Source organism: Seriola aureovittata, chromosome 1 (assembly GCF_021018895.1).
Source record: "Seriola aureovittata isolate HTS-2021-v1 ecotype China chromosome 1, ASM2101889v1, whole genome shotgun sequence".
In the NCBI taxonomy this organism is placed as follows: Eukaryota; Metazoa; Chordata; class Actinopteri; order Carangiformes; family Carangidae; genus Seriola; species Seriola aureovittata.
In genome coordinates, this window is record NC_079364.1 from 7729034 (window position 1) to 7744679 (window position 15646).

General features: G+C 40.1%; 1 protein-coding gene across 6 annotated transcripts; it reads left to right on the forward strand.

The window, feature by feature from the left end:
* The first annotated feature begins 310 nt into the window (after window positions 1-310).
* Window positions 311-13511, forward strand: cpeb1b (cytoplasmic polyadenylation element binding protein 1b). Of its 6 annotated transcripts, none has more exons than XM_056383519.1 (12): window positions 311-452; window positions 687-855; window positions 3381-3602; window positions 5043-5272; window positions 5620-5875; window positions 6033-6146; window positions 6796-6900; window positions 7574-7710; window positions 9456-9654; window positions 10085-10179; window positions 10866-10946; window positions 12042-13511. In XM_056383519.1, exons 1-12 carry the CDS (start codon window positions 438-440, stop codon window positions 12150-12152), a joined length of 1734 nt encoding a protein of 577 aa, XP_056239494.1. In that variant the 5' UTR covers window positions 311-437; the 3' UTR covers window positions 12153-13511. The 6 variants fall into 6 exon arrangements, with proteins under 6 accessions (XP_056239494.1, XP_056239511.1, XP_056239503.1 ...); XM_056383536.1 differs by having other exon boundaries at window positions 687-807; XM_056383528.1 differs by having other exon boundaries at window positions 312-452; window positions 6796-6885.
* The last annotated feature ends 2135 nt before the right edge of the window (window positions 13512-15646 follow it).

Below are 15646 nucleotides of genomic sequence, written 5' to 3' on the forward strand. Positions count from 1 at the left end.
CTCAAGTCTAGTACAAGTAGCCTACCTCAAAACTGTACTCAAGTAGAGTAGTTTAGTAAATATACTTAGATACTTTCCACCATGCAATTCTGCATGTACAAAATATATTTTGTCCATTCAGAAAATATTAAGAATATAAAATAAAGGCAGTACGAACATAAATAAATAAACAGTCCTGTTTCTGTGTAATTCTTTTTTTTTTTTAAATATCTCTTTTCAAATTATAATTTATAGTGACACGTGATTTTTATTTTTGCGGTCTGCTCTTTGATGTGGGGCACGTGAACAGACGGAGGCCCTCGAGGCACAGTTATTCGCCGAGCACACGTTCACTAAATTGAGACTAATTAGCAGGCTAGCAAACTTCATAAATATGACCTTTTATCACAGCCAGTGGCTATTGTTGTGACATTTGTCATAGGCTGTCAGTCCGTATCATGGCGTTTTCTCTGGTGAGTTAAAAACCAATTTAAACGGGTGAACTGAAGTAGTTTTCGGCCACCTTTAACTTTATCTTCTGACCTTTTGTGCCATGAAACCACCACCTACGTCTTTTTTATGCGTTAGACCTAAAATAAGCTTCACGGAAACGGTTGGAAAATGTTTTTTCACTTTGCCACATGTGTCCTAACCTTGAGGTCATCTCGTATCATGCATACCGAGTTAACTTCTCCTCTCTCCTGCAGAGACACGACCACCACAGGCCGGAGAGCCCGGACTCCGAGTCCCCGGCCCTGTCCACCTGCAGCAACGCAGACATCTTCCGAAGGATGAACACTATGCTGGGCAACGCTCTGGATTTCACCGGTGTGTGCACCACACCCAACACCAAGGGAAAACCAGATCTGCTGTGTGGTAAAGTGTCATTTATTTTTCCAATCTGCAGCAGGTGGAAATAAATGAAACACGAAGTTAAATTATTCGGACTTCAAAACATGAAGTTAGATTAATGTGGGTGCAAACTCACAAGGGAATTAAAGGAAATAGCTGGCAGATACACTAGCAGTTAAACAAGAAGAAAGCATTGAAATTTAATTTAGCAAAGAAGCATTAATAAGCAGCGACTTAACTGGTTTAAGGCAAAAACAGAGGCAAGTTGGGACCAAGAAACGCCAAAGAGGGAAACATAAGGTTGAGATGGGTACACACAAGACTAACTAGAACATTACAGCTAATTGGTAAATATCTCACTCCAGCATAGTCGGTGGCAGTAATGCACCTTAACTGTGAGTTCTCACTAAAAAAACATTAAAAAATAAAAATAAAAAAATGGAGGTGGTGGCTGCAAAGCAAGAAAAGGTCTCTGTTGTTACTGACACAAGTGGTGTAAGTATAAACACTCTTGAAAGTCCGATCCGGTTTAAGAAATGCTGAGATGACTTCAAGGCAAGTGTTTTCATTGAATTGGATTTTTTTTTTTTTTCTTTTATATTTGAGTTTTTTCTGGAAACTTTCCCTATACATGAAGATGATGCTGTTTCAAAGCCACATTGACAGGAAACAAGAAAAATACTTCATTTGTTTGTTGGTCCAAAGGTAATCACCTAAGTGTTTTCATTGTCATTATTTTTCATTATTAAACTGTTGGTTAATCAATTAGATTATAAATATCATGAAATGAAATCATGCCATGTGACGTCTTGTTTACTGAGACTGCATGAATCAGCCTGGAAATTCCCACCAAGGTTTAATTGTAGGTGAATGTAAATTCTTTCCAGTTCCCTAAAAACATCAAATTCCCAGAAAGGTTAGGACAAACAGAGCCTCAATGTCATCATTAGAGCTGAAACAATTAGTCAGTTAATTGATTAATCAGACTATTTTGAGAATATAGTGAAATGGTGCCTGATATTCTTAATTCCAGCCTCTCAAATAAGAGCATGTGTTTTGGACTGTTGGGTCAAACAAAACATTTGAAGACTTCAGCTCTGCAATGTTGTGATTTCAATTTTTGACATTTCTTCATTTTTGTTGTAGGTACACATTTAGACTAGAAAACCATAAAATGACCATGCATGCAAGGTACAATACCACTTCTTAATTTTATTACGGGGTTTGTTTTTTATATATAGGTGCAAAGTTGCACCCCCACCGCAGAAGGAGCCCTTTCACTTTCTCAGCCAGAATTGCCATCTGTTAAACCTCCTTCACCTTGTCATTATCTTTTGAGTGCCAGCAGCTGATTCATGGTGCATCGCAGTCTGCAGCATTGCAGCAATTCTAAGTGTTCGTTTTTTTACCCCAGGAGTGAGATTTGCCAAGATTTAGGCTCAGCACCCTCCCTGCGTCCTTTCTTTGAATTGTTAATTTGCTCAGGATGTGTCTGCACTTGACTACTACACTTGTTTCAGATTATGTGTAATTTATACTATAATTCTCTGCTCAGTTTGACACAAGCAGCAGCACAAATGTTATGTAACTTTTAAGTGACACAAAAGTAAATTAGATCTTGACGCACACTGAGCTAAACTTCTGCTGTGGCCTCTCTGCCCCATCCACCCCAGCTTGGTGTTGCTGAATCAGGGCTGTTGCTGGAAGCTTTCCAGACCTGGAGAGGGCAGGGAGGAGCTGGCGGTGCAAATCGCTACGTCCTCAACATCTGATCAGTCAGCTGTTTGTGCTACGGCGAGGCTTTGCTTGCCTCTTTCTTCTCTGTGTATGTGTTTTTTGTGCAAAAAATCAGGAGAATTCACCAACCTGTGAGTACAGTGATTTTTAAAATGAAATTATCAGAGCATCCTCAAGCCTGAAGTACTTTTAGTTCAAGTCTGCTGAGTCATTTGCTCCCATCTCCCATGCTGCCTCCCACCATGCCGCTGTAGCTCTGCCCCTCGCCTCCCCCTCCCTCCCTGCCTCTCTGTCAGCTCGCTCAGGAAACAAGGCTAGACACAGTGTAAGCAGCAGCGGTAACAGCGGCAGCAGTGGCGGCTGTCTTCCCACCGATTCAGAGACGTGCTGTGCCTACCAGAGAGGGGAGTACTTCTATCAACAAGCCAATAGCTCCGACAGGAATTTTTCATTACACAGTTGTTAGGCAAGGAAGCAGGGAGGTGGGGGGGAGCTGATGTCATTAGCAGGGGTGTGCGAGTGCATCAGCAGCCATGTCACATGCTGCTAGGTGGGTCAGTGATGCGGACGGAGATGCATGGCAGTTGCACCGGGCACAGAAGCAGGTTAGCTCCCCCGTCAGCCAGGGTAGGGGGAGATGTGATGATGAGGGAAGTTTTTATTTTTAATCAGATTTTTCTTCACAGAAACAGTTTTGTGTGACAATCTGTCCCTGCTGTTTTCTATGCAACGCAGACTGAACCTGATCTTTTCTAACACTTCCTCTCTCCTCTCTTTCGCTAAATCTCTGAACTGGATCTCGGACCTAAAAGAGTCAGAGCTGGCTGCAGTGGGCAGCAGGAGGATGCTCTTTCCCAACTGTGGTGGCATGCCCGGCTCCCAGGAGATGCCGTCATCCAGGGGCCCATCGGGTGTCACAGACCTGGGCCTGGGCCTCCAGTCTCTCCGTCTGTCCAGCTGGGACAGACCCTGGAGCAGCCAGGAGACGGACACACATGCCTCCCCCTCCCAGCTTCAGACCAGCTCACCCTCCAGTAAGTACCAGGCCTTTTTGTTTACCTGAATGTATTTAGGGTTTGCTGCAAAACCGGCAGCTTGGTCTCCTGTATTTTATACCACATAATGTCCCAGAGTCCAGTTGGTGGTGGTAGCTGTTTTCCCAAGAGTTTGTTTGCTCTCATGACCCCGTTTATTTGAACATGACAGTAGATATTGTAACATCTGTGAGGTTGTGTGCCTTGATTTTTATAGCCCTCATTTATATTGAAATGTGATGGTTGGTTATTAACAGCAGTGTGTGTCTGAGTGTGGGAACAGGCTGTAGCGTCACTAGGGAGGATGATGTGGCACTTTTGCTTTGCTGCATCTGTAGCAATCCAGCAAGCACAAAAAAACAATCCAGGGAAGCTACTTTTCTTTTACCTAAACCTTAATTGGTTTGCCCTATACGTTAGGTCTAAATATTTAACTATATTACCTGTTGATCACACTGATAATGTTTTTTTTCAGACTGAGTTTATAGGTTTGGGCAGAAAACGGGAGAAACTAAGTCCCACATACATGTTTAAAATGCGTGAACTAGGATGAAATAAATGCTGACATTACCGCTGTCAGACAGTTTTGAGATGAGCTTCTGTCTTTAGAGAGGCATCATCGACTATTACTGTTCCCCATTTTGTCCTGACCCATTTGTAGAGCTATAGTTTTAACGCTGCATGTCCAAACTGACCTGGCATAACTTCATTTAGAGCTTTCTAAACTGGGCCCGCAACAAAGTGGGACAGAGCTTTGAATGCGGCCTACAGCTGAATAATCCCCTCAGAGCCTCATGTTCACTGTTACAGGCCACACAGTACATATCTGTCACTGTTGCCAGCTGACTCGCTTGGTTATCAAGAGGAGAGAAGACGCTGAGCTGCTTAGCTGTCACTGGACTTTGCTTGGGAAAGGTGTCGGATGAATTGACCTCCAGTAAATTTTGCTGTGTAGCTTCTGTGACTAGATTGTGTTTCAAATGGCAGTCAAGTTCCACAGCATCAACTGTAAAAGTGAAAATGCTTCAACTCGAGCTTTTCAGGTTACTGTTGACAGTCAGCTTGCACATCAAGTCTCCTCTTCTCCATGCACATTTTTGAGACTTGAGTTTGCATTGCAGCATTTGAGTTCTATAAAATCAATGTTCATCTGTAGATTCGGTGCACAAACCCAGTTTTTTACTGTGCTGATCCAGTTGCAGAAGAGATTCCCTCAAAGAGGAAAGAAAGAGATAAAAAATGTACAAACTTGAATTTGTAGTGCAGCATGCCTCTTGACCGACTGATTTGGCTCTGTAAACTCAGCACACCATGTTTTCTTCAGTTTGGTCATCCACTTGCAAAATGGACAAAAATAAACAAGCTGTAGGGGTAATACTGCCACAGCTGCTGAGTTGTTTCATTTATACTGTAAATGGTGTAATTGTCCTGTTTCCACAGTGCTAGGTATTCTGAACAGTCCCTTCAGCAGCATCCTTGGAAAGCCTCCAGGCTACTTGCCCCCTGACTCCATGAGCATGACTGCTGACTTCCTGGAGAAGTTCCCTGGCATGGCTCGCATGGCAAACCGACTGGACTCGAGCTCCTTTTTGGACTCTCGCTCCAGCAGTCCTGAAGACTCGGAGACCAGTGGCTTCAGCTCCGGCTCAGACCACCTCTGTGACATGCTGGTAAGGCACATGATACTTTATTGTAACTCCTGTTGTGTGTTGGCTTGCAAGGAGCTACTCAGGTGGGGAATATTTGTCACAAGACTAGATGGACTACCCACTGGCATTTTACTGTACCAAACAATACTGAGGCTGATTGGACAGCCAGGTCACAATATGCTGAGCTGTAACTGTGTTGATGGACTTGTCTTCAGTTCAGTATTTGACCATTTCTGATTGAAGCCAAAGATTTCACGTTTCTTTCACAGTTGTCAGTTTTGGTATTTCAGTATAAAAGGGTCTTAATTCACATCAGTCACTTTGTCGCTGTTAATTGTCAATTGTCTGGACATGTCTTTTCTCTTCAGTCGACTTTGCGGATTTCCCCTCCCCTTCCTTACCTTGCATCAAACATGCAGAAAGATCTGCTGCGACTGGGCTCCCGACTGGATCCCCAGGACTCCAGCTCTCCCCTCACTCCACCATCCAGTGCCAGCCCCTCCTCCTCTGCCATTTCCCGCCGCTGGCGTACTGGCTCTCCATGGCCTGGTGCAGACATGCTTGACCAGTCGGATGACGCATTCAGCATTGAGAGGGAGGCCCGCCTGCATAGGCAGGCTGCTGGTAAATCTAAAACCTTCACATTTCTAATTTCTTATTGCGCTACCCTGTAGTAAATGTCTTAAAGCTCAGTTTTAAGAGTGTATACGGTAGTTTGATGCCTTTTGTGGATAGAAGTGACATGTGAATTTTGGCTATCCTTTTCTTCTTGACTCATCAGCTGTGAATGAGGCCACATTCACCTGGAGTGGTCAGCTGCCTCCCAGAAACAACAAGGATCCTCTGTATTCCTGTAAGGTCTTTCTTGGTGGTGTGCCCTGGGACATCACAGAAGGTAAGTGCTGCTGCCAACATGCTGGCTGCCTTAATTTTGCAGGGCTAGATAGATACTTGTTTGCCTAAATGTTACAGTGCAGTGTGTTAGCGGCCTTTATGTGGCTGTGCTTAGATTCATTTTTTTAATTTATTTTATTTTTTTACAGTTCAAACACAATGTCGATGTAATGCAGGCAGGCATTGTTTAAAATACTTCAGAAATTATTAGAGACTGCCTCCTCGCACTGTAGAGCTCTGACAAGGTGTTATGCAAAAGTCTACATCTGCGATATACCAAGATTCAGTTTTATTCTCTCTGTTGGGACATTTCAAACAAGTTCGACACTAAATTTAGTGAAAACACAATGCTTCAAATTATTGAAAAATATTATCAACATGTCTAAAGTTAATTGTGGGGTTTAAGTGTCAGAGTTCACTTAAATTTTACTGAAAGTAAAACTATAACTTTGGTACGAAATGTCAAAAGGTAAAAACATTGGCTGTTTAACTGTGGCATGAATTTAACATAAGTTATGTAGAGACATTTTTCTAGTGTAAACCTCTTTTCGCTTATTTCATTGTGGTTTGACAGATTTCTTTTTAACATTGCTAAATAAAAACCAAATCCATTTAACACCCACTCATCTCTCCCTCATCCTTTCTTTCAGCTGGTCTGATCAACACCTTCAGTGGGTATGGCCCTCTGACTGTGGAATGGCCGGGTAAGGATGGAAAGCACCCTCGGTGCCCTCCCAAAGGTAATGTGGCCAAAGGTAACAAGTTTGGTAGGCTATTTTTTTTTCTTCCGGGTTTCAGGGTTGCACTGTGGTGAGCACATGGTATGCTGGTGAGTTTAACTGTGGGAATTAAGAGATACTTAGGATGGTGATTCTGGGCGTAATTGGTGCATAAAACACGGTGCTATAAGCAGGGAGTAAATGGCAGTTTTAGAATAGAAGGGTTTGACTTTGGAGTCAACTCTGTTCATTTGAGGCTCTGAGGGTTGGTCAGCAAATGTCCTGTTAAGTGTTTGTGGGTCTACTTGTGGCTTCTGCTCCTCTTTGGTATTACAGGTTTTCCATGTCGGTTGGCACATACTGCCTGAATGTAAGAATGAGAGCTGTAAAATGTGTAAAGGGTTGTAAATATTTATTGCTGTTATTGATCAAAAATATTTGAAGGCATTTTTGCCTATGCTTTCAATTTCTTGCCTTATGTATTGTGATTTTCATGCCTCCAATGACAAATTGCTATTTACCTTAATGGTGCACTTGTCTCTTGTCTTTTTGTAATTAATCGCTACAGTAGCCACTGCCTTAAAATTGTGAGTCTATTTGAGTTTAAATAAATTTAACGGCATAATATTTAAAGGGGCCACTTTTTTTTTTTTTTTTTTTTTTTTTATTTTCTCCTATATTCTAAAGTATGTTGCTGTATGGTTTGTAGGCTATGTTTACCTGGTGTTTGAGAATGAGAAGTCTGTCCGGGCGTTGCTCCATGCCTGCTCCCAAGACCCGTTTCATCCAGAGGACAAGCTAGAGTATTACTTCAAGATGTCTAGCCGCAGAATGCGATGCAAGGATGTGAGTAGAAACTAAACACACCAGGCACATTTATGCACTGCAATATACAGAGTTGCAAATCATTGGGAATTGAACAATATCGACAGTAATACAATCCAACACCCACCTTGCATAAAAACTTTATCTGCCCCAAAGTATAACACTTTTCAGTATAATGCAAGGCAATGTTGCCCTGTAAACTCTTAATTGTAATTATCGCACAAAATTATCTCAACAAAAGCCAAAAAATGTTGCTTCAAACTAATTATTTCAGGGCTAATGCATTGGATTGCATTACTGTAGATTGTGTACTGTACCTAACAGACCTTGGTGTACATACAGTATATCTCAAATCTGTTGAGGTTTATTGTGAAAATACTGGATACATTTAAATAGTACCGGATCAAATTTAATCTTAATGTTTCTTCACTTTGACTGTCTCTCACATGTGAGTTGCTCCCTCATCTTCTATACAGTATGATTGTGTGTCTCTTCAGGCTTTAAATCTTGAGTTTATTTTGTTAATCTTGGCACCTGATTTTGATTGAGTGTCTGGGTCTTTTTGAGTGAATTATTTTTAGTCAAATTTTAGCTGTGATTTTGTTAGATTTAGTCTAGTTTTTGTTGAACTGAAGACATTTTAGTCTAGTTTTCATCAGTGACAGGTTAGTAACATTTTAATTTTTGTCTTCGAAGCATTTCGACCCTACAGCTGTAACCACCTTTGTGTTAGTTAGCATGTTAAGCTGTTATGTAGTAATGCACCAACTGACTGGCCTCAGTATATCAGTAAGCATTTCCGAATGTTTCTTAATCTAGTAGAATCGTTTGTGCTAACATATCTTTGCTTCAGCTGCCAGGGCTGTGTTCAGTAATTCAGAGGCTGGATTCACTCGCTTGTACGCTAAAATGTATTTCGTTGTCTGGTTTTAGTTCTAGAGGAGACACTATTGTTGTTTAGTGACCATCTAGAGAATGATTCAGATGGACCACAGACCTTCATCCTGAAAATTACTCGCTCTTTCTCATAGCAACACTAAAGAGAGCCGACAAAGTAATGTTTACTTTACCTCGACATCCACAGCACTTAAAAGTGACATTAGCCTACTTTCTCTATAAATGTCGTCATGCTGTCTGCATGTTTTTCGTAGCTTGTAACGGCTGTTTGTTGCTGCTCAGTGGATTGTGGATGAATTTGTTCGCTAAATCAGTTTCTTCCAAGAACAGGGAACATCAGATAACATTACTGACAGATGCATAACTTTTGAAAGGTGTTTATTAATTGAATGTCAAGGGGCTAAACTACAGAATGTGATAACGGATACCTGCAGGTTGTTGAATTAGAATGTGTCCATTCACACGTCTTTATTTACATTATGGTTTACCTTTTTATTTGAAATATATAATATTTTGTCAGTTGCCATTTTCAAATGTTAAATTAATGATGATAGATTAACCCTTAGTTGCTTATTCTCTGGTTTAAATGAAAATATTGCCAGTAAGTTTGTTTGGCCTACATACTATTTGATGACTTTGCCTTTTTTGTTAAATGATAGGGGGGAAAAAAAGGAAAAAGCATTCTTAAATTGAGGTTTCAAGAGTATCTGCGCCTTGGTATTGTAGCAGCATTTGTATCAAAATTACTGGTTTTACATAAAATACCCAGCCCTACTCTCCACCCTAGTTCAGGTCTTCATTGGAAAGCAAAGGGAAATGAGGCTCGGTACGCATTGTCTGACTTTTGTGTCTCGTTCCTGCTGCTACAGGTGCAGGTCATCCCGTGGGTGATCTCTGACAGCAACTATGTGCGATGCCCCGCCCAGCGTCTGGACCCCAGTAAGACGGTGTTTGTTGGTGCGCTTCATGGCATGTTGAATGCTGAGGCTCTGGCCAGCATCATGAACGACCTGTTTGGAGGCGTCATGTACGCTGGCATTGACACGGACAAGCACAAGTACCCCATCGGTGAGATTGCAAGCGTTTTGGGTTGATTGCAGTTTGTAGATATTGTGCAAGTCATCAGTATACCCTCACCTGTGTATCTTCAGTGATGAATCAAGCTATCCAGTTCCACTGGTCTTTAAAGACAACATGTGACTGTTTAGAGGTTTCATTCAGGCACCATAACACAATTTCATACTGATTTTTCTTAATGAATTTCAGTGCTATGTGTATTCATTGTACTCTGAGGCAAAATAAATGTAGTGTAGTGTGGATTTGAGGCATAGACCAATTGCAAATCATTTAGATGGTGCTAACCATTAAGGAAATGGATTTGGAGGGTCCAGAACTGACATTGAGTATTAACTGTTTTATGTAAACTTACTGTGCAGAATATTTTTTGCCAAACAATCCTATCCAAATGGAAATCATGTCTAACTTCTCTTGTGTACAGGCTCTGGACGTGTCACTTTTAACAATCAGCGCAGTTATCTGAAGGCTGTGTGTGCGGCATTTGTGGAGATTAAAACACCCAAGTTTACAAAGAAGGTAAGATACTCTGTAATTAGTCTTTGTACTTTCTATAATTAATCATTAGTGTCTGTACTGCTGCTGCAGAGAATGACTGTCTTTGAGTAACTCTGTGATTAAATGTCTCTGTAATGTAATGTCTGGAAACTGTGGTTAGGACTCAAATCTTTAATATAAATAAAACAAGTGAATATTTAAATGTTTAAAAAATAAATAAATAAAATACATGCAGCACAAATGCTTCTCTTTAATCAGCAGGTTCTCACTTGCAGTGGTGGAACCTTTTTTTGACTGTGCTTTTGCACCTCACTTGGTGGGTTTCCATCCACTTGTTTTAATGTTAGAGCCTGACAGATTTATTGATATTGGACTATCAGACATATCCGTATCAGCGCATATTAGTTATGTTTTTTTTTTTAATTTTATAGTTATTTAATTCCCAGTGAAGTTTACAGTTTTAGTGCATCATTTTTAATTTGTAAGGGAAACAAACTGGGGGGGGGGGGGGTCTTTGACAGCTATTCTTAATTGTGATCTCATTGTGCAGCCTTCTGCAATGGTTTTCAATGGCACCCAACTTGAGAAACATGCAACTCATTTGCATTTTCTTTTGCAGATTTTTCTAGAAATTTAGCTTTACATTTAGATGGAAACCTACCTGCTTACTGTGACTGCTGTAAACTGAGCACTGTCTTTTCCCTCAGGTCCAGATTGACCCCTACCTGGAAGACTCCATGTGTCAAGTTTGCCTTCGCCAACCTGGGCCTTTCTTCTGCAGAGACCAGGTCAGTGGAAAATCCTGTTTCAACAGATATTTGTCTTGCTAGCAGCGGGGCTTAAAGATAGTTAGGTGTCAGACCAGCGCTTTGGGAGCCATAATCATTCTGGTCTAGAACTTTCCAAAAACTGCTTATTTATATTTTTCTATACACTTGTGTCAGCTTGACAAGATGAAGTGTGGTTTAAGTGAAATTAATTATAGTAGACCCTTAAACATGTGGCACTATAAAGTGTTTTTTTTGTAAGGCATAGAAATGGATTAAAAGAACTGCAAAGACAGTGAAAAGGTAAATAAAATGCAAGTAAAATTATCTTGTTCCCTCAAACATTATGCTGATTTTAAATTATATGATCTGGTCCATTAAAGGATAGTCCTGCTTTATTAGAACATTGATCTTATTTTTGTAGTTTTGTGCCTGAATAATATTGCACCAACTCTAGAGAGTTAGTTGTGGAGATCTTGGAACACAACTTTAATAAAAACAAAAATGAGAAACAAGCAGACAATTATTACCTTAGCAAAAGATTTTTGCAAGCACTTATTGAGTAGATGAAGTACTTAGACCAAGGTCTCATACTGCACTGAAGCTTTAGTGTTGTCCCTCTCTGGTAATTCACTTCGGATAAAAGCATCTGTTAATTAAGGTAATATGACCATTCATATATGTTTCCTCATTTAAAATCTTACTTTACTTCCTGCCTCAACTTTGACCCACTGTACTTGCTCTAACAGTCCAGTTTTCTTGTGCAGTAATGAAATATTATTGACATTAGGACGCACTTGCTTTCAGGTTTGTATAGGTCTTTAGTTTTGTTTACAACCAGACTGACGGTGAAGACCCTGTTCTGCTTCAGTGTAGCGACATTGCTGTTTGAATATTTCAGCGACTATAAGTACAGTGTTGTAACTGAGAAAACAATTGCCAACACCTCAAGATCAAAATAAGATTTAATAAAACAGAATTGTCCTTTCAAATGCTGATATTTGTTCTATTGTGCATGAGTTCAGGTTGAAAAAGATCACCAGGAAATTTTTTTTTTTCTTTTTTTTTTTCATTAGAAATGTCATCATCACTCAAACACTTTCTTTTGACACCCAGGCCTGCTTCAAGTACTACTGCCGCTCTTGCTGGCACTGGCAGCACTCCATGGACATTTTGAGCAACCACCGGCCCCTCATGCGCAACCAGAAGAACAGAGACTCCAGCTAGAGCAGATGGACCCAAACACTCTGAAGGGCCAAAAGAAGACCCCCTCTACGGGGCGAGGCTGCCCGCCAAGGAGAGCACGTGTGTCAGACGTCCCTCAGCACGAGGGCACCATGGCACTCCACCAGGCACTGGGGATATATCACTGTAGAAAATGTTCACTTTTGCACTTGCTACATTTTTGCTGTTGTTCACAGTGGCACTATGCACAGTGACCTTATTGGGAGAGACAAGGGGCCCTTCACACTTATGCATTTTCCCAGACTTGTGGCCAGACAGAAAGATGGGAGTCAGCCTAAGGTTAAGAAGTGGATGAAAATGCCATTTCTTTTTTCTTTTTTGTTTACATGTGTTGCATAGTGAAGAGCAATCACGCAAGTCTCATTGCCGTTCATTGGCAAATGCCATACAGTGCCTTTAAATTTTTATTTTTTTCCCTCCTCCCTCCCTCCCCTACCCCCAGTTGGCATCTGTTTTTCCTGTGCAAGCCAACTGGTGTTTCTTACTTTTGGGAGTTGAATGTTGGGCTTCATTTAACCAGTCGCATTTCAGACATTTTTACGCAGTTTTTTACTAATTTGTACACAAACGGTTTTAAGTCATGACATGAAAATTTTGAACAGAAAATTATACCAGGCGGCTGTTTATGGGAAAACCCCCCTTTTTATTTTATTTTTTTTTTTCCTTTTCCTCATAAATTTTTCTGTGGCTATTTTTCCTTTTTTAATTTGCCCTCCCAAATCTCAACTGAATGGGCACAAAATGTTGGAGATACAACTTTAACTTGCTTTGTTGGTCCAGTTATATTAAATGTATGTAACGATAGCACTGGAATATGCTTCAACTGGTAATCCGTCGTTTCTCAAGCATCTGATGGATCCTGTTGAGACTAGAGTAGAGTGAATGAACATTTGACTGTACATAGTTTGATTTTTGCACTTTTTAATTTGCACGTGTGGAGAGGTGGCAGTGGTTTTTAATCACTTTTGTACATCAGCAGGGGGACACGCCTATGTTACAACAGCTGCTTGTTTCCTGTTGAATGTAAGAACTTCCACTTAGCTGATGATAAATTAATCTATCGATCTATCAGCTTGAGTAGACCCCAGTAAATGATTCCATGCTTTCTTATCCCATTTTGCCTTCCTGTTCCAGTTGGACATAAATGCATAATAAGCTGTGTGCCAAAGACAAAGTGTCTTTTCTTTATCCATTAGGTTTGTCATGCTGAGCTTGTTGTCCCTTAGCCCAGCTGCTTTTTAGAGTTTTGAAAGTCTACCTCATTGTGGTCTGCCAAGTTTGCTGCTACTTACAGTTGTGGAGTATGTTCAGATTGGGCACAATAAAGGTGTTTAAGCATTACTTGCTGTGTCTGGACTCTTGACTAAGTTAACGGATGTATTTTGGAGTTCTTTAAAAATCTTGGCCGTGTATCTATACTATATCAAATTTACTGTTTTACATCCCTGATAATTGTCAAAACAAATTAACATCCCATCAATTGTTTAAATGCAAATACTGGGCTAAAATGCTTGTTTTCTTTTAAACTATTTCTGAACTAGTCATTGAGGAGCTACTCCTAACCAACCTGAGAGCTTTGACATCTAAGAATGTTTTTGAGTGTGTGAGACTTAGTGTGTGATTTAAGGAAATCCTTCCACTTTTACACCAACTCAAACTTCATAGGTCTGGACTGAATTCCTGTAAAGGAATTGACTGGAATTTGCATGTAATGTTTGCAGTCCTGTGTCTGTGATAAAAAGTAATATGGTAAACCCATTTAACCATCTGTTTTAAAGGGAATCTCCACTCATTTTTACACATCAGTCTGTTTACTAGTCATTAGGAGTAACTACACAGTGTTGTATAGTCTGTGCAAGAGCATGCCACACGTCATTGGGTTGTATGCAAGTTGTGCATTTTCTGTTTCTGGAGGAGCTTTTATAATCTCTGGAAAAAATGACACTACCTGAGTCACCTCAGTTTGACTACATACAGTGGGGTCTGAAAGTCTGAGACCAATGTTCCGTCGACTTCTGGACCCCACCGTCTTAATACAAGTCATGTAAGCAAGTGCGTACGTTTGCATATGCAAGGTAGGGACATATCCCTACCAATATTTTGTGAGGACAAAATTGTCTCTGCCAATATTGGAGTGAACTCGTTCACACTGTTTAGAGTGAAGTCATTAGATGATTTCAATGTGTTCTCCAAGGGGGCTATGTCTCCAAGATGACTGATTTAAGCATGCTAGCATTTGATTGAATGAAAGGGCAAGGGCTATCTGAAGGCTCACGTCGTGAAGGTATCACAGTGGTACCTAACATCATTAGAGAAATGTCAGCTGATGTTATTTAGCTATGTGAGCTAGCATGAACTAGCAATCTAACCCTGGCTCTTTTGTAGGCTTGCAATCAGTAAACAAAATGGTTGATATATCAAAGTATGACTTGAATTTAGGTTGAGAAATCCCATGAAGATATCACCATGAAGACTGACTTTTTGACTTACTGTACAATGACCTTTTATGCCTTACTATATTATTATAGCTTTTTCATGGGGTGGCATGGTAGTGCAGTGGTTAGAGCTGTCGCCTCCCAGTGTGAAGGTTCTGGATTCAAAACAGGGCCTTTCTGTGTGGAGTTTGCATGTTCTCCCTGAGCATGCATGTGATATTTCTGGGTACTGAGACTTCTCTCGCTGTCCAAAACCATGCACATTAGAATAATGGAAGACACTACTGCCTTACTATTCTATGAATTTTTATGCTTTAATATACTATGACTTTTTTACATGGGACAGTGAAGTATTGGTTAGAACTGTTGCCTCACACTGAGAGGTTTCGAGATTCCAACTGGCCAAACCTATGGCTTTTTTATGCCTTACTATATGATTCTTCTTTTATGATTTAAAAGTGTGGTAAGGCATAAAAAGTCATAAAAATTACATATTATAGTAAGGCATAAAAACTCGTTAAAATGTCATTCTATATTAAGGCATAAAAACGTCAAGATACGACAGCATAGTAAGGCATGTCAAGTCATAAGAACATCATAGTATAGTAAGGCATAAAAAGTGATACAAAGGTCATTGTATACTGAGGTATACAAACTAATAAAAATGTCAGTATATTTAGGCATGAAAGCGTCATAGTATAGTAAGACATAAAAACATTGTAAAAACATTAAAATATATTGAGGCATAAAAAGTCATAAAAACATCATTATAATAAGGCATAAAAACTCATGAAAAGGTTGTACTATATTAAGACATAAAAATGTCAAAATATATTGAGGCATAAAAAGTCATGTAAAAGACATGCTATAGTAAGGCATAAAAACGTCATAGTATAATAAGGCATAGAAAGTCATAAAAACATCATGCTATAATAAGGCATAAAAGTGTCATAGTAAGGTAAGACATAAAAAGCCATGAAATCGTCATGCTATAGCAAGGAATAAAAAGTCATAAAAACGACAGAATAGTAAGGCATAAAA